Source organism: Perna viridis, chromosome 7, assembly GCF_037379345.1.
Source record: "Perna viridis isolate PV_CMFRI_1.1 ecotype Kerala chromosome 7, ASM3737934v1, whole genome shotgun sequence".
Lineage (NCBI taxonomy): Eukaryota > Metazoa > Mollusca > Bivalvia > Mytilida > Mytilidae > Perna > Perna viridis.
The window spans coordinates 24,059,415-24,080,301 of record NC_142451.1 but is presented as its reverse complement, the minus strand read 5'-3'; the positions used below and the strand labels follow the sequence as shown (position 1 = coordinate 24,080,301).

The 20,887-nt window shown below is 32.1% G+C and overlaps 1 protein-coding gene and 1 long non-coding RNA gene across 5 annotated transcripts in view; one reads left to right on the top strand and one right to left on the bottom strand.

The window, feature by feature from the left end:
- Positions 1–2,555: 2,555 nt before the first annotated feature.
- The window catches only part of LOC148611907 (hemicentin-1-like), a 95,297-nt gene continuing 76,965 nt past the window's right edge, over positions 2,556–20,887 (top strand). The window contains exons 1-11 of one of the 3 annotated variants that reach the window (XM_088592919.1): positions 2,556–2,679; positions 6,353–6,564; positions 7,803–8,032; positions 8,638–8,760; positions 10,228–10,402; positions 10,679–10,903; positions 12,544–12,728; positions 14,423–14,640; positions 17,328–17,449; positions 18,609–18,792; positions 20,028–20,119. In XM_088592919.1, the coding sequence (XP_088449045.1) occupies positions 6,450–6,564; positions 7,803–8,032; positions 8,638–8,760; positions 10,228–10,402; positions 10,679–10,903; positions 12,544–12,728; positions 14,423–14,640; positions 17,328–17,449; positions 18,609–18,792; positions 20,028–20,119 (1,669 nt within the window). In that variant the 5' untranslated portion in view covers positions 2,556–2,679; positions 6,353–6,449. Of the gene's footprint in view, positions 2,680–6,123; positions 6,565–7,802; positions 8,033–8,637; positions 8,761–10,227; positions 10,403–10,678; positions 10,904–12,543; positions 12,729–14,422; positions 14,641–17,327; positions 17,450–18,608; positions 18,793–20,027; positions 20,120–20,887 lie in introns of those variants that run through there. The other 2 variants (XM_088592920.1, XM_088592918.1) reach the window with 2 other exon arrangements.
- On the bottom strand, positions 6,147–13,763 carry LOC148611910 (uncharacterized). Of its 2 annotated transcripts, none has more exons than XR_015924283.1 (3): positions 13,573–13,763; positions 12,560–12,880; positions 6,147–6,185 (listed from the first exon to the last, which is right to left on the bottom strand). It is a non-coding gene; the product is annotated as an uncharacterized LOC148611910 (long non-coding RNA). The 2 variants fall into 2 exon arrangements; XR_015924284.1 differs by lacking the exon at positions 6,147–6,185 and adding an exon at positions 11,381–11,520.

Below are 20,887 nucleotides of genomic sequence, written 5' to 3'. Positions count from 1 at the left end.
GTGAAAGCGAAAGTTTGCTGCTGCGTGGAGCTTATTGAAGCATACGAGGAGATCGGCATGTACGGAAATTATTCCGCCACTGTGCTTTATTAGTATTTATGTCAGTCATTTCCCGCCATTTTCGGTCAGCTGTTAACAAAGTACGTTATTGAATGGTGAAATTTTCACACTTTAAAGGCTCAGGTGTATAATGAGAAATACCAAATCATACCCGAAAATGTATGAATAGAGTTCTTAGGGACTTGTCCTTTTTAAAGGTAAGGTGGGAGAAGAAAAAAGGAGGTGTGTCTTAGAAAATTTTAGGTACCTTAAGTGGGGTCTCGAAAAATTACAGTAGTAGAAAGAGGATCTTCGAATCTTTCTGGTTTATACAAAATATCCATCAAAGCCTCGACTTGTACGTGTATTTATACCAGACCTGTAATCATTGTAAACACGTCCATCTGTTGTGCTTTACTGTTAATGGGAGTCTACGGGGGCGGGGTGGGGGGGGGGGGTTACTTCATCACGTCTATGATCATATTTTGATGTTCATAGATTGTTAGCCTCACACTGTGAATGGGCTTACTTTTTGTTATATGCCCTATATTCACACAGTATTTTTTTAAGTGTTTAAATGTATGGCAAGCCGTTGTAGAACTTATTACCTATTTTATTAATATCAATAAATCATTTATTGATATCAATAAATGAATTATTGATATTAAGGATAAATTATTGATATCAATAAATTGTCATTTATTGATATCAATAAATTGTCATTTATTGATATCAATAAATATGACATTCATTCACATGTCAATAAATAAATATTGACATCAATAAATATTTATCAACACGTTAATAAATATTTATCAACATGTTAATTATTGATATCAATAAATTGTATGATTTATCAACACGTCATTAAATATTTATCAACATGTTAATAATTATTGATATCAATAAATTGTATGAATTATCAACATGTTGATAATTATTGATATCAATAAATTGTATGATTTATCAACACGTCAATAAATATTTATTAACATGTTATTAAATCATTTATTAATACATGTATCAATAAATAGATTAATTATTAACGTGTTGATAAAGAGGGTGCCACTATAGATGGTTTAATAGTGGTCAGAAAAGTGTAATTGCTTACTTTATTCGATATTGACCAGCAAGCATAATCTGGAATAAAATTTAATAACAAGTGAACTAATATTTATTAACATGTTAATAATTTGTTCAATTTATTGATGTCAATAAATGATTTATCAACATGTTAATAAATATTAATCAACATGTTAAATATTTATCAACATGTTACTAATTCATCTATTTATTGATATTAATAAATCATTTATGCACATGTTGATAAATATTTATTAACATGTTATTTAATATTTATTAATATCAATAAATGGGGAATAAATTCCATAACGGCTTGCCATATAAATGTATCTAGAGTCCTAGTAACCTGCTGACGCTTAATGTCAAAGTTAAAAAGTGAAGATAAATGTAAAGCAAGGATTTTTATTGTAGACTATAGAAATCTCTGTTTTAAGGTAAGTTTATGTCAATGAATACACATGCATGTGCAAGTCGACAATGAATATGAGCTTTTTTAAACTGATTGCCAGATTCCACAGTAGCCAGGTGTTTTGGGAAGAAAAGCTGAATATAGAACGCTGTAAAATTTGGATCTGGCGTAGTTGTTTGGAAATCTTGACCCATGTGGGGCTTGAGTTGACAGTTGTATAAAACTTGTCATTACAAGTATGCCACCTCTCAAAACCTGTAAAATATCCTGCTGACTTATACTGTGACTATCTTCTGAATTCTAACTGTAATATTATTCTAGTTTCTAATTGAAGCACTCATTATCAGTATTTACAACCATAAGCACCCCCCCCCCCCAATAAGTCTTGTTTCCTGCTATTAGTGAGAAAAAAAATAGGGCAGATATGAAGGGAAATTATTTCAGTTTTCAGAAACTTTTTACATTGAATACCACTGTAAAATGTTTTGTTAATTCATTAGAATTTCATTAAGCATGGTGCTCTGCATTAGCATACTAATCACAAAATAAATTTTAAAAGGTTTTTAATGTGTAATAGAAATATATTTGACAATGTTTGCTGTTAGTTTGGTTTTACTGTAAGTATTCATATTTTATAAAGTGTTATTATACCTCTAAATCGCATAGTGATTTCAGTGATACACATTTTGTAAAAGTAAGATGATTGTTCTTCCTGTTATCCAATGCTATGATCTTTACCTTTTCTTCTATGAAAATTAGGTCTTGACCTATTTTATTGACTTGGTTTTGTATAGTTTTTGATTGTCAGCATTCAAATAACATTTTATGAATATACAATGGGAGGTAACTCACATTGTATCAAATCAGTTATGTCACAGAGTAAAGTTGCAGATTAATTTCACAGTTTGTCAGTGTGTTTGTCTGTCTACCATTTCATGTCTGGGTTGTAACTTTGTTGTCTTTCCAGATGAGCATTCATTATTTTCTTTTTAAGAAAGGGCCTCAAGAGGACATGTGGCTCACAAGGGTTGATGACCTTTCAACTTGAAGTTGATGATACTATAAATAACTGTCAGTTGCTGATGCTGTCTAGGTTATAAAGCCTGGAGTTGATCATAGGTGTGCTTAAGTGGCCTCAATTTTGAGAGGTAAGGGAAGGTGTGGTAGTACCTTTAAATAAGCTTAACCCACTGTTAATCACAGCCACTGCCCAATAAGAAAAATGTTTTCTCCCATTCATAGGCTTCATTCACACAGAACGAGCGAATGATTAAAAATTTGTAATTCCCTCCATATGCTGGGAAATTAAAATGTCTCATGAAGACTCCCACGTTTACCACGCCCACTATGTTTACCATGTTTACATTTGTTATTCATATTGTTGATCAATTAAATACTTGTTGATTTTCGAATGTTATTCATATTTTAACATATTAGTTGGTAGTGTATCAACTAATCATAATGGTAGTGATGTCGATGGCGAAATGACTTGATGACTGGAGGGGAGGTCCTTGATGACGTAGTTGATGTTTTGAGAATTAAGGGCGTTGTTTAGTTTTATTCATGGGAGAAACATATTCTCCCTCATTTCTCTCTGAGATTAAAGGATTTCTCCACTCTCAATAGTTAAATTTTAGATTTTAACTATCTCAATTGGAGAAATCCTGTAATCTCCTCGAGGCTGAAGGAGAATCTATATAACTAAAATATTAATGTAATTGAAACGTCGATGTACATACAATAAAACCTCCCTAAACTGAAACCCTTGTGGACTGTAGAATTCGGTCAGTTTGGACAGGTGTACGATTTATCCAAGTTCAAAATACATTTAAACCGACGCAATAGGACTTCAAAACTTGTCTGGTTTAGACAGGTATTCAGTTAATTCAGGGTTTGGTTTAAACAGGTTTCACTGTATTATGCTACCATAACTCAGCATTAAATCTCAGTAAGAACATGGATCATTGTCAATTCATTATATTTATTATCATGGTTCTGAGAAAACTGTCTGAACTGAAGGTCTTTTACTTAGAAATTGGTTTAGGTTTAGACAGATTGTTGATTCACTGAGGTACAAAATACATTTACATTTATATAATAGGACTTGAAAAGTTTACTCTGATTTGTTTATTTAGGGTTTGGTTTAGACAAGTTTTCTGATTATACAGAGTTCAATTTACACAGGTTTTTCTGGTATTATTTAGAGTTTAGTTTAGACAGGTTTTTCTGATTATTTAGGGCGCAGTTTAGACTGTTTTCTTTTTATTATTTATGGTTTGGTTTAGACTGTTTTTTTTTTTATAATTTAGGGTTCAGTTTAGACAGTTTTTTATATTAAGGGTTTCAGTTTAGACAGGATTTTCTGTATATTTAAGGTTTGGTTTAGACAGGTTACTCTGATATGATATAGTTTGTTTAGGCAAGTTTTTAGATTATTTAGGGTTTAGTTTAGACAGTTTTTTTTTGTATTTAGGGTTTCAGTTTAGACAGGTTTTTCTGATAATTTAGGGTTTGGTTTAGACAGATTACTCTGATATGATATAGTTTTGTTTAGACAGGTTTTTAAATTATTTAGGGGTCAGTTTAGACAGTTTTTTTATATTTAGGGTTTCAGTTTAGACAGGTTTTTTCTGATAATTTAGGGTTTGGTTTTGACAGATTACTCTGATATGATATAGTTTTGTTTAGACAGGTTTTTAAATTATTTAGGGGTCAGTTTAGACAGGTTTTTTTTATATTTAGGGTTTCAGTTTAGACAGGTTTTTCTGATAATTTAATCTGTTTGGTTTAGTCAGTTTTCTGTATTATGCCGGATTCTGATCTTAACTCTGAACCAGTATTTACTATTCCGACCCAGGCAACATTTAGATCACTTTGACATCACGTGACATCCATGATGCTAAACCATGGCAACCTAACTGATGTAGTTTACAACCTCGCATTTCATTGGACAAATATGACAGCAACCTTGAAATTTAAGGCTCGATTGGCAGCATTGGTGTACGGAATATTTTCAGTCACTTATCTTTTATTTATTAAATAATTGGAAATGGTTAATTTGTTGAACCAATAAAATAATTGAAATACGTTCAGTGTTCAGTGTTCACACTATTCACTTAATAAAGTCTTAATCAGATTTGGTATTAACAAAGCAAGAATATGCATCCTGTCTTTTTCAAAGATAGTACATGTTTTTTATTTTGGACCCAGTTTTCAAGTTAGTTCATATTTGGATAATAATCAGACTTCTTTTGTTGGAACTATTACTTCATTTTTAAATATTTTTTCTGTTAATTTGGACACTGCTTTCAATTTATCTAAAATTAGGTCCATAGGTTTTTAAAAATAAAAAAAAAATGCTGAAATAATGGTGAATGCTCAATTTCAGCAGTCAAGACACTTAATTAACATGTACTGTAACAATAATTTTATTTAGGGTCTGTCTGAATTAAAGGACTGTAACTTTGTTGTCTTAAGTATTTAAGTAGTGGGCCACGAAAGGGTGTGTTGCTTACCAGGGTTGGTGATCCTTAAACTTGAATTATGGTCTTGAGGTCAAATTTTGTGTTTTTTAGTTTTTGAAGTAATTAATAGTGTCATTGCCAATACTTATTTTGTCTTTTAAAACATTTTATTTTTTATATTTTGTGTGTATGTACAATGTAGTTAAAGGACCTTAAAATGATAAGTCTCATCTGGGTTGGTAATCCTTGACTTTTCAATTTAACCCTTGGGTCAAATTTTTGTTTTCTTGAATTTGATGTAATTGATCATATCTAGACTGTAACTTCTTTACTTGGATAAAAGGATTTTAAAATTGACTTTGTGGATTGTCTTAGAAAGAGTAATCAAGGGAACCAAGGTTCTAGCGGTAATCAAAAGAATGCAATCAAGGGACAAAGACCAGACATGGAAAACAGACATACACAACAAAGAACATTAAGTAACTAAAATAATACAAGCAAATGAGCAACTCGAACTCCACTAAAAACTGGGAGCATGGACCAGATGCACCAGTGTATGATGCTTAAATATAGCATCCATACTTGCCTACTAATCTTTAGTGTTTATTCTCTGTGGTAGCATCAAGCTGTACTGTGCTGAACATTTTAAAGTATTGACCCTTTAGCAAAATTAAATATGTTTTTACTTTTGAATACTTTAATAACTATAATTTTGACTGGTAATTAAGATACTGGAAATTTGTGTGGGAACATTTTGTGCCCAACTTTTCAAAATATAATTTTTAATTTACATTTTAGCAGTAAAGATCTTCTTCCTGTCATCATGCAGATCTATTTTCTCTGTGCATAGTTCTAACAGTGTAAATTTAAAAAACATATTACATTAACATAGTTGATGAGAATTTTATGAGGTATTGCAACTGGTCAGAAAAACAAGGAGATTAGCACAGGTATAATAAGCTACAAAGTGCCTATTTATCAAGATTCTTGTTGATACAGCATGTTTACATGCATCTGGAAGTTTCTTATCAGATTTTCCCACTGTTTTACAACCAGCTGCCTGCTTAGGGTCAATGCAATTCTAAAAACTTAATTAAATACACATCTCTGAACACTTAAATCATACTTACAATTATTCCATTGTTGTGTAAGGGGGCAGTGTTGACAAGTGGCTGGTAGTGATTATGGATCTGTAATATATATATATCGTAGAGCTTGGGAAAAAAGTACTGGAGTTTGATAAGACATTAGTTTTTTTTTTTTTGTGACTACAAATGTATTTCATAGTTTTAATTTAGTTTACCGTATTTTGCTAAGCTGGATAACAAAACAAAATGAGATTTTACTTGACTTTCAGTGTATTGTGCGGTTTAATTAGATTTGGACTTTCCCAGAATGAAGACATACCTAATGGGGCATCTTCTCTTGCCTTTGTATTTGACATCACTGGTTCTATGTATGATGACTTGGTTCAAGTTATTGAGGGAGCCAAAAAAATCATGGCAGTGACACTTGCTAGGAGAGTGAATCCTCTATACAACTATATACTGGTACCTTTTCATGATCCAGGTAAATTATGTATAGGAGTTTATCAATAAAAGGTGACTACTTGTAATTGAATGCAGCCAGTATGATAACAATTGAAACTGAAATTTTAGAAATTAAATAAAAGAAATAGCTTCTAATGACTGTCAGTTGTGAACTAAGTGTAGCATGTGTTGTGAAAAAAAAGTGAAAAAAGAAAAAGTGATTAGCTATGCTACTATAGTAATTCACAGAGGAGTCACATTATACAAACATTCAGATTTGCATGTAACTATTATTATTTTTATTCCCCTCTTAACAAGTGGGTGGTACAGTTATATTGGAATCACCTTGATTGTCAGTATATCCATCTGTCAATTTTTTTTTTTACAAAATCCTGGCTCCCACTTGACAGATTTGTTAAAAATTTGGTGTGTGGCTTTGTACAGATGGTACATGCATACATTTTTAGCAATTTAAGTTTCTATCTGATATCTACTCCCTGTTTTGAGGGACTTTTCAGTTTTTAAACACATGGAATGAGAGAGCAAATTTTCATCACAAAAATCTGAGTGACAGCTACCAATTGAGGGATTTACTTCAAATTTGGAATGTTACTTGATTTAGATTGAGCATAGGTTGTTTTAATTACACAAGTACCTAACGGTATTGAGTTTCTTGTTTTTGTTTAGGAGGTACATTAGCATTATTATCACCTCTTCAAATTCTTTACAGGTCAAGTGTCAGTAAATATTAGCTGTATCTATATTGTGGCTTATTTGTTGATTAAATTTAGCTCCTAGTGTACTATGTATCACAAAATAATTACATAGTAGCTAAACAGATCAGTGATCTAACACAGAAAAAATGGTGTGCTTTCAAGAAAAGATTCAATTTTGTGGTAAAAAAGGGGATAATTGTTTTTGTTTCTGTTTTTTTTTTTATACTATTTGCCATTGTTTATAATATTTAATTTTATGATGTTGATTACAATTTATTGGAAACACTACATCATAGAATAGCAAACTACAATAAAACTTATCCTATTGAAACCTGTGGAAACCAAACACTTAGTAATCTGAAAACCTGTATAAATCCAATACCTTTATATCAGTTGAAATGTATTTTGAACCCTTTCAAACCAAATATCTGTCTATCAATTTTAAGTCGTCTTTGGGTTCAGTATAGACAGGTTTTACTGTGCTTAAAATGTTTCATATTTTGCTGATAGAAAAACCTTATACTAGTGCTACATGGTAACAAATAGAATTCTTTGATCATAGATATAGGCCCAGTAATAGTTACAACTGATCCAGATGAGTTTGTAGATGAGTTACGGGACTTATATGTCCATGGTGGAGGAGATTGTCCAGAAATGAGTATTGGAGCTATAAGAGAGGCTTTGGAGATAGCCCTTCCAAACTCTTATATCTATGTCTTTACTGACGCTAGGGCTAAAGATTATGTTCTTACTGAAGATGTGCTAGCCTTAATTCAACATAAACAAAGTCAGGTATAACCTTCAATAATTGGTAACGTATCCTGTTTTATATTGAATTAAAGCAATTAGCTTTAAGAGTCTGCCAATTTCAATTTTTAAGCCCCTGGTGTCAGTTTCACAAAAAGTCGTACGTGTAAAATTGATCGTAAGTAATGACGTCATGAACTAAAATAGCATTGTGACGTCATGATTTACGATCAATTTCACACTTACGACTTTTTGTGAAACTGACACCAGGTCCAACCTCCAAGAAAAAAGATTTGCAAAGATAATTTATGGTAATTTCATGGGATAAGTGTTTCTTTGATTGAAAACTGCCCCTTTATGTTGAAAATCATACATACATTCTTGTAAATCAGTAAACTATGAGATGACATGTATTATAAGTTGTTAGATTTGCTTATCCATTACATTTTGGCTTCAAGTACCAATACTTAACAATACTCGGATTTTAAGCCGTTTTTAAACAAATTTGAAAACTTTCACTTGGGAAAACAGACTTGTTTTGAAAGTTATGTTAGGCAGACAATATCCACTAATATCTTATCTTTATACTTCTGGTAATTAATTGGAATATCATATGACTAACAAGAATACCTATAAAATTCAATTCTAAGGTTGTATTTGTATTAACTGGAGATTGTGGTAATCACACACATGGTGGGTTCCAGTCTTATGAAAAGATTGCCTCTACTAGCTCAGGACAGGTGTTCTTACTGAAGAAGGACCAGGTCAACCAGGTAATGTACAACTTAATAAAGCAATTCTTATTGATCTGTACAATTTAGAATTTAAAAAAAAAAAAAAAAAACAGAAAGTGTGCCCAGGTCATTAGTGTTGCTGTCTTTGAAGTCTGATTTTATACTTTTCTTTGTCAATGAATAAGCTATGGCTATATCCATCTGCCCTCTTGTCTTCATTTTGATAACTCTTCCTGTGAACAATCTAGAATCAAATATCCTTTGCAAAGTTACTAGTAGTCAATAGGAAACTTCAGGATTTTTTAAGGTCCCAAGTGAAATGTCACTATTATATGTTTTTTTTTTTTTTTTTAAATAAATTATCTGAAGGGGATGCAAGATCTCGGATTATATTTCTTTTAATGGACTAATATTGTATTCATTCATACTTATTTGAAAGGGGGAGATTAACATTTTAATAAAGCATAAAGCCTAATATTCTTATTATATTCAGATAAGAACTTTTAAGCCGATGGCTTGGTGAGCTATTGCCATCATTTGGCGTCGGTCGTTGTTGTTAACAATTTTTCAAAACTCTTCTCCTCTGACACTACTTGACCAATTAGAACCAAACTTATTATGAATCTTCCTTGGGGTATTCTGCATAGAACTGATGTGGGAATTTTTGATCCGTTGAAAAATGTGGCCGCCCTTACTAAAAATAGATCATAGGGGTCAGACAGTAGTTTTTCGCATACATCTCCAAAACCGTTCGGTTTAGCCAAATTCTGACAGTGTTAAAGTGTTCAGCATGAAGAGGTCTATTTGTGGTCAAATTGTCCTTTTAATCTGTTAAGCCATCTTGAAGTTATGGCCCTTTTTTGATGTTTTTTTTTGGCTATTTTTAATGTTATTTCTTTAAAAATCTTCTCTGACACTACTTGACCAATTGGAACCAAATATATATGAATGTTCCTTGGGGTATCCTGCAGAGAACTGATCCATTTAAAAACATGGCCACCCTTACTGAAAATAGAACAAAGGGGTCAGACAGTAGTTTTTTGTATATATCTCCACAACCGTCAGGTTTCGCACAATTATTTCAATTGCTGAAATGACCCTTATTATAAGGCCTTCAAAAGTCTTCAGGGATCAAAGTTGTCATGCGACTGTTTGTAAGAATTATTGCCCTTGAAAGATGAAAAATACGTTTTTTTTTTTACAGTTTTCACCCAATATCTTGAAAACTACAATAGATAGATAGAAACTTTCAATCGCTGAAATGGTCCTTATGATAGTCCTACCAAAGTCTTCCTGAGTCAAAATTGTTGGACAACTCCTTGTTAAATTTATTGTCCTTGAAAGATAAAACTTTAACCAAGTGAGCGATTCAGGCTCCTAGGAGCCTCTTGTTTTATGATATTTCAGTAATATATGTATGTAGAGGATATCCATTTATGAACATCTAGTTGTGGTTGATATAATTTCAAACATGATTTTAATGTACTAATTAAGTAATTCTTGTAGGTTTTAGAGTTTGTCAAACTGACAGTACAGGCTCAGAAGGTCAATTTAATGTCTATAGACAACCCTGGACATTCTGTCAATACCTATTTCATACCTGTGGATAATAAACTAGAGGAATTTACTGTGTCTGTTAGTGGTAAACAACCAGACATTAAATTATGGAGTCCTGGACAAGGTTTGAATAAAATTATTATGCTTGATATATTGTTTCTGCATTGCTTGAGTTAACCTATTAGTTTTAAGGTTCATAGGTAAAAGGTCCATCTACATTATTAAAATTCATACCGAATTGAGATAATATCATTGTTTTTTTGTTAAAAAGGTATTTGTTGAAGAGTAACTCACTTTGCTGCAATCCAGTTTCAGAAAATATATTTACAGAGGAGTCACAAACAATACATCGAGGATCTGATTTATCTCATCTATATCATATTAGTTGTTGTTTTTACAGAGGAGGAGTTCACAGAATACGATGGCCTCAGGAAACTTTTAGATTTAAAGAAGGTCCAGATAAAGAATGTACGGGACCCAGAACCTGGCAAATGGAAGTTACAAGTATCTAGTAACAGTTCACATACTGTCAGAGTACATGGTCTTAGCTCGGCAAACTTTGTCTCTGGATTCTCAAGAAAACCAGCCTCGCACATATCTTCAACAACCTTACGACCATTAGCTGGTAAAGTATATGTAATTTATTGTTGGTTGATTTTCTTTTCGATCAAATTGTGCCTTTTCAAATTTGGCCAAACTTCTAAATTTTAGAAACCAGTTGCTTAGAAAAAGGATATTTGTAATGTTGCAATGATGCAGAAGATGATGTTTTACCATATCCCAACCTTACAAGAGAAAATAAAACTGTTCTCTGGTTATCTGAGATATCTTAATAAGGGAAAGAAATGATAAAAAATGTCAATGAAAGAACTGAATTGTGCAGACTTAATTGACATGTTGGACAATTGGAACTTTTGAAATAACAAAATTACAAATTCTAGCCAGAGTATTCTAGTGTTTTATGGATTCTTACCAAACTTTTCTAGTAAAGCGAACCATTATGTCAGCATTATGATTTTCTCATGTATAATGTTGTTTGAAATGGTTAACTTCATCTTTCACATTTAAGCCCCCTTTTAATAATTCATAAAATATACAAAAATGTACTTTTTCAGCCTGTTAGAATGAAAAGTATCTATGCTTGTGGAACCCCCAGATTGCATAGTGCTTACAGTGCCTGGTTAATGGTTCATATATACATACATCATTACTTATATGCTTTTCATAGAATTCATGAAAGACCTGAAAAATAGGAAAGATTGATTTGTTATTTTTCCTTATTTAAAAATTTAAAGATCTATTTAAAAATGTTTTGGCATTCTAAATAATTCACAGCCTATTAATAAACAATTAGTTTAAATCCATTCATCATGCTTTTATGTCATCAGTCGTATTTTTGTATATTGTTCTCTTCCAAAGATTTGTTTTAAAATCTACAAATTTTTTGTTGAATACTGATGAAAGTTATTGTGTATAGGAAAATTGACCTTTACAGTTTTAAGCTTAGTTGAAACACTGTAAGTTTTCATTTGAGTGGAGTTTTAGGACAACTCCGACTCCTTATTTGAGTTATTCTAGAACTGCCTAAAATTAAATTTACATGCAGTTTTTGGCCAAAGTCTTGAAAACAATATTAGATTCACTTTCAATTAATGAAATGATCTGCACTGTTGAAGGTTCAAATGCCCTCAAGTTGTAAAACTACTTTTTACATGAGTTATTGCCATTTAAAGGTAAAATTTTACTGATTTAGGCTTAATATCATACAATTTTTGTAAACCCTCCCTCATTAGGGGCGAGACTCCAACAAAATCAATGACAAATTAAGAATCTCCACATAAAAATATTAAGATTTGTGGGAGGTTTATGGTTTGAAATTACTAATTTTCTGTGAAAAATACAAAAATATGAATTTTTACCAAAAACAATTTCCTTTTTTTGTAAAAATCTACCTCATGAGACAGTTTTAATGGGACAGAACCTTCCACATGCACTGTTTTAAAGAATTACTGGTATGCTTCTATTTTATTGAAAAGAAATAAGTTAAAAATTCAATCCATAATGGGCCTCTAGTCTTGCATTTTATGCTATAGGTCTTTGTTCTTCAAAAAAACCCTTGTTTTAAAAGTTATGATGATATGCAGATATAACTATGCAATAAAAGTTTTAGAAATAAAGATTTTATTACTCCATCTGAGTAATGCTTTATTTATCTTCTTTAGGCAAGGTTATACAAATTTGATGAACATGGGTAAATTTTTGTAGGTGTTGATTCACATACCTTAGTGAACACTAGTGATATGGATCCACCAACTGAATTGTTTAAATTGAAGCTTCTAGATTTACGTGGTCAAGTCTTGGCTGAGTACCCTTTGGAGAAACACTCACTAAAAGATCAGGTGTACCGTGTTAAGCCGTTTACACCTCCAAATACATTCTTCTATATACAGGTGAGTCTGCTAGTCAGAAGGGATTCTTTAAAGAGTCATTCACAAGACAATAATGAAAGCGATTAATGTCAGGTATAGTTCCAGAATAGATCCATGCAGCTAAAGTATTTGACTGATCGATGACTGGAAACTTGATTCCTTCTGTGTGAGACCTGGCAGGGTAGAAAAGACGTTAAAAACCCCCTTAATAGTAGAAACTTGATTGAAAGGTGAAGGACTGATGAACAGAAATGGTGACTGAAATTTGTTATGTAAAATGACCAATGACTGATTCATACAGATTAAAAAAATTCCATGAAAGGAAACAATTGTTTTATAGATTCTCTTGTCTAAAATTGAAATGTGTTTTATTGTTTCAGTATTTCATTAAAAAAGAAAAAAAAACTAATAAATGATTAAATATTCAAAATTTTTGTTTTAAACTAATATTTTATTAATATAAATAAAAAAAGAGAAACAAAACAAACAAACAAATAAAAAACACACATTGACCGACCAAGAGTCCTGTGATGTTAAAATCATGATGGATTGATAACTGATCTGTACTGATTAGTGACCAATGAAGAATGGTAAAAATAGTTGCATGCATCAGTTGCATACAAACTGTGCTTTGTGGAACAATTATGCCTTAAGTTATTTTTAGTGTATAAAAACCCTAAACAGTGTGGGAAACCACCGCTCGCCAGCTTGCCAAATACGAAAAGATGTGTATTTTGATGAGTTCTCATTAGCTTACACTCGTCAATTTGGCGACCGTTATTTGATTGGCAAGTTCCGTGGAAAGTTAACCAGCCAACAGGTTATAACATCCCTTAACATCATACATTAAAAATATGTTCCCTACATTTTAAGAAATTTAGCTTGAATATGTCATGTGAATTTTGGCATGATATGCACAATTTTATTGACTTGTAAAGCATTGTTTACGATCTGCCATTTTAATTTCCATTAAATGGGATGTGCCAAAACCTATGCAATGGTCCCGATATTGTATTAGTATTCAAACGAAATTATCTTGGCAATTTAAGATATGTTACCTTGCAAATTAGTTGTTTATTGTCAAAATGAAAATGAACAAGAAGCAAATGATAAACATTTTCTTGTTTCATGATGATGAATCTGTTGAAATATCATTTTATTTTTAAAATATGAGTTCAGAAATGGAGTACTTAATTTTGTTACTGTAAGGTACATAAAAAACTTCAATGGGAGGGAATATTCGAATATGGAAAAGGTTTTGATGAATTTAAAAACAAATGAAAAGATAATAGAAGAAAGAAAAAGAAAGGCAGAAGATAGTCAAATCCAGGAGAAAACAGATGATAGTACAGAAAAAAAAAATTGGCTAGTTGAATTTCTATTTGGCTAGCAAGATTAATATTCCACTAGCCAGTATGGCAAGTTGTGAAAAAAAAAATGGTTTCCCACACTGCTAAATCATGTTTTTCAGTCTAAAAAAACCCCCAAAAAACAGGCATAGATATGGAGGTCAGTGCAATAAATGTGTTAGGAATGAATTGTTTCACAGCAAATTTTGTATATGTGCATAAATGTAAGATTTATGTAATGTAAGTTCTATAAGAACATTTGAGGAACACAGCAATAAATAGATAAACACCAGTTTTCTTTAAACAATCTCTATTTATTTTATAAAAAATACTGAGATAATTTCTTTTCTCTTTTTTCTTACTCAGATAACAGGTATAGATACAGATGGTAATGCTTTACAGAGACTGACACCTACTGCTATCAGTGTGAGAGAAGCTACGCGACCCACAGTTTACATGACTGATGTAACTAGAGGATACTATGAGTCGACTGCTTTCATTACTTGTGAGGTCATCAGTGAAATACCATTCACAGTTCAGTGGTCAAGGACTGGGAAGTCACAGGGTAATGAGCATGGTTACAGGTTAGTTCTCTATGAGTTGATTTATCTCTCAAAGAATTTTTGCCACAGTTGTCATTATCAAGGCTCTGGAAACGTTAAAAAATGGGGGTCATTGACCATCAAATTTGGCAAATGACCGATGATGACTTTCTAATGTCTGACATAACGTATTGTCAACCTCTGTCAATCAATTTCAAATAAGCAGTTAAGAGACAGGTAGACTGGAAGTTTAGACACCAATAAAACCTATTCAAACTGTAATTTACATGAGTTTTTTTATGTCCAACATTAGAAAATTACCATCTATTTTTTAATGTTTATTCTCAGTGTGAGCATATAAAATTGGCACATACATTGATCCTGGTCTGCTGAAGTCCGATAAAATGACTGACATTGGCTGCCAAAATTTCTGGAACCTTGATCATTATGACCTACAACTATAGTTTAAAGTTTTTGAATGAATCATCATTGCTTTCCTTTTGGTTTCATTTTTTAGTTCTACTGGCAAAAAGGGCCATGTGAGCTAATGCCATCACATGGCATCTGTCATCATCATTAGCAATTTTTCAAAACTCTTCTCCTCTGATACTACTGGACCAATTACAATTAAACTTAGTATGAGTGTTCTTTAGGGTATTCAGCATAGAGCTGATGTGGGTATTTTTTATCTGTTGAAAGAGTAATCAAGGGAACCAAGGTTATAGCAGTAATCAAAAGAATGCAATCCAGGGACAAAGACCAGACATGGAAAACAGACATACACAACAAAGAACATAAAGTAATTAAAATCATACATACAAAGTAACAAAAGCAAATGAGCAACTCGGACTCCACTAAAAAAATTGGGAGCATGGACCAGGTGCACAGGTAGAGTAAGCGTCCTCTGCTTTTCTAGAAACACCTGCCGAGTTGCTCATAAAAGTCAAGTCTTGGGTAGACAAACGAGGAAAGTAAAACTATGAACCGTTGAATAAATCAGTTTTCATGGTGCAGATGGATACATCATAACGATCCACGAGTTCATGATCATGACCATAAAACTTCTGTAGTGATGACTTCAATCTTGTAGCAACATTTGTTCCAGAAGCCTGTTTGTTAAGGTTCTGGCACAATACAAAAAGTCAGCGTAGTTTTGGCAAGCTCTGGCATAACATATGAGTTGTGATATGACCACTCCATACGCAGGTGCTGAAGGGATGTTGCCACAGATGAAAGGAGAGTTGACAATTTTGAATGAAAAGTCATCAAATTTGTCGTAAAGTTTGGTCAATAGTTTTACTTTACCATCGATTTCTAAGTATAGGTCAAGATATGAGGAAAATATGGAATATAGAAAAAATAGAACATAGGAGTCAGACAGTAGTTTTTAGAATATTTCTCCATAATTATTGGGTAAAGCCAAATTCTGAGATGGGTTGAAGTGTTCAGCATCATTAGATCTATCTGTGCTCAAATTTTGGTGAAAATCTGTTTAGCTATGTATGAGTTATTGCCCTTTTTGGTCATTTTTTGGCTATTTTTAATGATATTACATTAAAAAATCTTCTCATCTGACACTACCAGACCAATCAGAACAAACTTGGTATGAATGTTCCTAAGGTATTTTGGTTAGAACTGATACAGCAGGGATTTCAGTGGTATTTTAAGAAGCAGAATAAAATCACTTCAAAGTTGCTAATCGTCAAATATTCTATGCCACTGATATTGGCTTGCTTTCAACATTTGAAATGGCACAAATGCGATATGCTCTAAAATTGGATGACTTTCACTAGAATCTTGGTTCCGTTGATGTGGTTACTCTTTTTTAACGGTAATGACCTGAATGTTGTTCACTTAAAACAACTGGTTTCCAGGAAGTGCCGGTAATGGTTTTGTTCAACATGTTTCTCTCAAAAACACACGTAGAACACATGTGTATGATATTTAAGAGATACATTTTGATCTCGTATAAAGCTAGAACTATGAAGCTATGATAGTAATCATGGCACTGATCAGCAGCATAATGTGGAGTAGTAATATACAAATATGCATATGTGAATGTAAAGTAATGAAATTACGAGTGCAAGAAGTCACTAACAATATGAGCGACTTCAAAGGTAGCAGGCAGACTAAAGAACATTTTGCAAGAGTTTTGAAAATAGTAGTCATCCAATTTACAGCTTTTATTGACATCCCTATATGGGGATTTTTAGCTTGTTGAAAAACATTGTTGTCTTTTAAAAATAGAACATAGGGGTCACACAGAAGTTTTTTTGCATATACTGTTTTCTACAAAACCATTAGTTAAGCCACATTCTGATGATTTAAAAGTGTTTAGCATGATGAGACCTATTTGTGGTCAAATTTTCATGTAAATTTGTTAAGCCATATTGGAGTTATTGCCCTTTTTCAACATCTTTTTGCTATTTTCAATATTGTTTCTGTTAACAATTTTCTCCTCAGAAACTACTGGACAGAATTCAATTAAAATTGATATGATTGTTCCATAGGTATGAGTGTTAAGTATTTTTATCCATGGCCACTTTTACAAAAATAGAAAGGTGCTTATGTAGCCAGGTGAGCGATTCAGTTTAATTGTCACCTTTTGCATTTAATGTTTATTACTGACTTCTAACTTACTGTTAAGTGCCAGTAATTTTGTGATGTATGCTATCAAGTTTTTTGGAATGAATAGAATGTAATTGTATATGCTTATTTGTATATTCTAGTGATTCAGCCAATGTGACTCTAGAAGTTCCAAGTGCAACAGAAAGATCTGAGGGACTTTATATGTGTAATGCTACTAACAAGGCAGGATGGAAGGCCACACAGACATACTTAGATGTCAGTGGTAAGTTGTTATGTCGCTTTTATTGCTGGGTGAAGGCCAAAAAAATTTTTAGATTTCAGTGGTATTTCATTATGTCACTACCTGACCACACAAACAATCTTTGGTATCAGTGGTAAGTTGTGATGTCACAATCATTGCTGGATGGTCATCAAACAAACATTCCTAGTTATCAGTGGTAAGTTGTAATGTCACTACCTATGCTGGGTGGAGGGCCACACAAACATTCCTAGATGTCAGTGGAAAGTTGTAATGTCACTGTCATTGCTAGGTGCTAGAAACTAACATTTCTGGATCTCAGTGAAGAGTGAATTAGAGACTGAAAACACTTTTTTCTATAAATATCTTCAATTGAATGCCTCAGGAAGAAATAGAACATGTAAAATTGTGAAGAGACTGCCCATGTAGAAACCAGACAGATCGTATTATATGGGTGACATTTATTTTGAAATGTTATGTAAAAATGATTATGTCAGAGAGAACAGGGATTTTTCTATATCTATGACTCAGAGTATATGTCCTAAATTCCCTCACAAATCAACTAAATTATGAACTGATCAAAGAGTTATTTCCCTTTATTTTGCAGTTTCTAGTGCTTTATGCTTCTCATTTCACTAATTATTAACCCAACATTCATTTTTGTCCCTCGCACAGCACTATGGAGGAACATGGTAATGGTTCCCGCCAGTCTGTCCTTGTTCAAATGTTGTGTGATTATTAAATGCAATATATAGTTGATCATATCATACCACCATTTTGTTTTTATATATTTTAAGGGTGTTATGGGACTTCAGCTGTTTTTGTACATTGAAACAATAGGAAAATTATGTGAACGAAACTTCTCTGAAACAGTTGATTTTTTTTTTTTTAATTTTGTACAGCTGTTAGATACAGTATGTAGTAGATCATATTGCAGCGCCATTTTGTTTTGACAAATGAATATGACGGGAGTAGTGGGACTTTTGCACTATATATTCTGTTTTGAAGCTATGGGGGAATTGTGTTTTTTTTAATAGATCGCTAATGGATGAACATTTTCTGGTAACAAATTTTGTCAAAAATGTGCCATTCAGTGCCTTGCCTGGGTCTTCCATAGACACCGTCTTACCAAAACAACTATATGTATGTTTAAGTTAATAACAACTTCTGTTGATATTTTTAGAGCCTCCCCCCAGTATAATTCCACCATCTAATGTATCGGCATTACCTGCTGAGCAGGCTATGTTGACATGTTTTGTGTACAGTACTGTGGAACACAACATCACATGGTATAAAGTTGGCAGAAATTCACAGATCAAATCTAACAGGAAGTTTCAGATTCTAAGTAATGGATCTCTTATCATTAGGTGAGCTGATACTAGAAATGTAATTGCTGTTTATAGAAAACCTGAGTTAAAACATCATAAAAAATAATTTAATTCTTGACAGAGGCAAGTTTTCTTTTCCATCCGTTTGAGTTTAACTATGAATCTATGGCTCATTAAACTTAAAAATGAAAAAAAAATTGAAATTAACACTGGCTTTGAAAGTCCTATGACAAAAATGATAACTTCATTAAATTCTGAGTCAATAAAATTAGTAGTTTTTGTAAGAATCATGCAGATTCTGTAAAATGTGATACACTCCAAAAAGGTTACTTTTTTTTGTTATTTAATTGCTTTATAATTCTATATGATGAAAAGTGTAATTATTCATTCCAAACTGTCTGCTCTTAGGAGATAATTCACTTTGAAAATCCAACAGTTTCTATTGTATTTTAGTGTCCTTTACAGAGTTATATCCCTTAATTTTAAATTCTATAAATATAAATATTCTGTAAATTTGTTATCTCCTAAGAACAAGGGTTATATAAAAAGCCACAAGTTAATTTCTGTTTACTATAACATTTTAAAGAAAATATCAAAAATAAAAATATGTAGGCTTTCCAACTATGAATCACATTTTGCCTGATTCTTAGCTGGAGTGCTACATAATCAGTTATTGTATGTTGTTTGAACATGCATTTATACCCTGTCATTACAACATGACTGATAAAGAAAATAATGGTACCTTTTCAATGTTTCTGTTTTATGTCCCTTCTTTTTAAGTGGAAAAGTAACATGTATTGATAAAAGCCTTACAAACAACAGGGTATCTGAATATATGCATGTCTGACCAATAATACTTCAACAACTTTACCTCCCCATGTTAAGGATTTAAAATCATATACTGTATAGAGAGAATTTTTTTGTGAGATTCTAATTTTTGCTTCATTCACAAGGTTCATAGAATGGCAAAACTAAAAGTTCACCAAATTTTAGTGTAGATATTTGACATTTTCTTCCATATACTGTATCTATGGACAAGAAGACTGCGAAAATTTAATACCTCTCCTGATATACAAAATTGGGAAATTTTGCACCTACAAAAATTATTCAATTTACCGTATGGTGCTGCAACATGATAATCCCTTACATTGTTTATATGCAACTTTCTTTCTGGTGACCCAGTTAGATATTTGTCTTTGAATTTAATTGGCTAGGTTATAATCCAATACAAGGGCATACACAGTTCTCCTAGATGTAAAATAATATTATTTTAGGGATATAAAAGTAGAAGATGATGGTAAATATGTGTGTAGAGTTGGAAATGAAGGAGGATTTACAAAGAAAAGTGTCTTCTTGACAGTACAAGGTATGGAACAAGTCAGAGATACATGTTGTGTGTTCACTATTCAAACCTCAAGATATTGCTGATAATATTAAGTGTACAAAGACTTAAACTCTTTAACGCCCAATCTACCATAAAACCATGCATTATATGCTTCAAATCAGAATGAAACTTTGTGATAATTGAAACCTTAGTTATATAAGAATTCACCAAAAATATTTCAGCTGGAATCTTTCTCTGTAAGGTTGATTGATTGATTGATTGTTGGGGTTTAACACCCGAGCAGCAATATTTCAGCTATATTCTGGCGATTCTCTGTAAGGAGCAATGGAGTTTATTCAACAGGGAACCAGTTTTTCAGAACTGTAAATCAGATTTTTCAGGTTTTTTGACAATATTGAAATTGAAAAAATAAAGAACAGGATACAAATCAAGTGCATAAATCTTTTATTATCAGTAAGTTTGATTGTAAGATAGATATAACACATAATTAAAATGAAGAATAAAGTTTAAGGAGTAGTTAAGGAAAGGGAGACAATCATATATCCTTTTTTGGGGGGGGAAATACTGAAAATACCACAAATTTTTAAAAGGTCATAAAATCTCATCCATTGTTGACAGCAGATAAAACCACATGGTACTGCAAACTTAAGGTATAGTATAAACTAATTTAGGAATAAAAAAAGTGGGCACTCTTGTTCTTGTATATCTAACACAGACATGAAAATGATGAAATTTTGCATTTTTTAGACAATGCTAAAAAACACATCATTTCTTCATTACACAAAATAA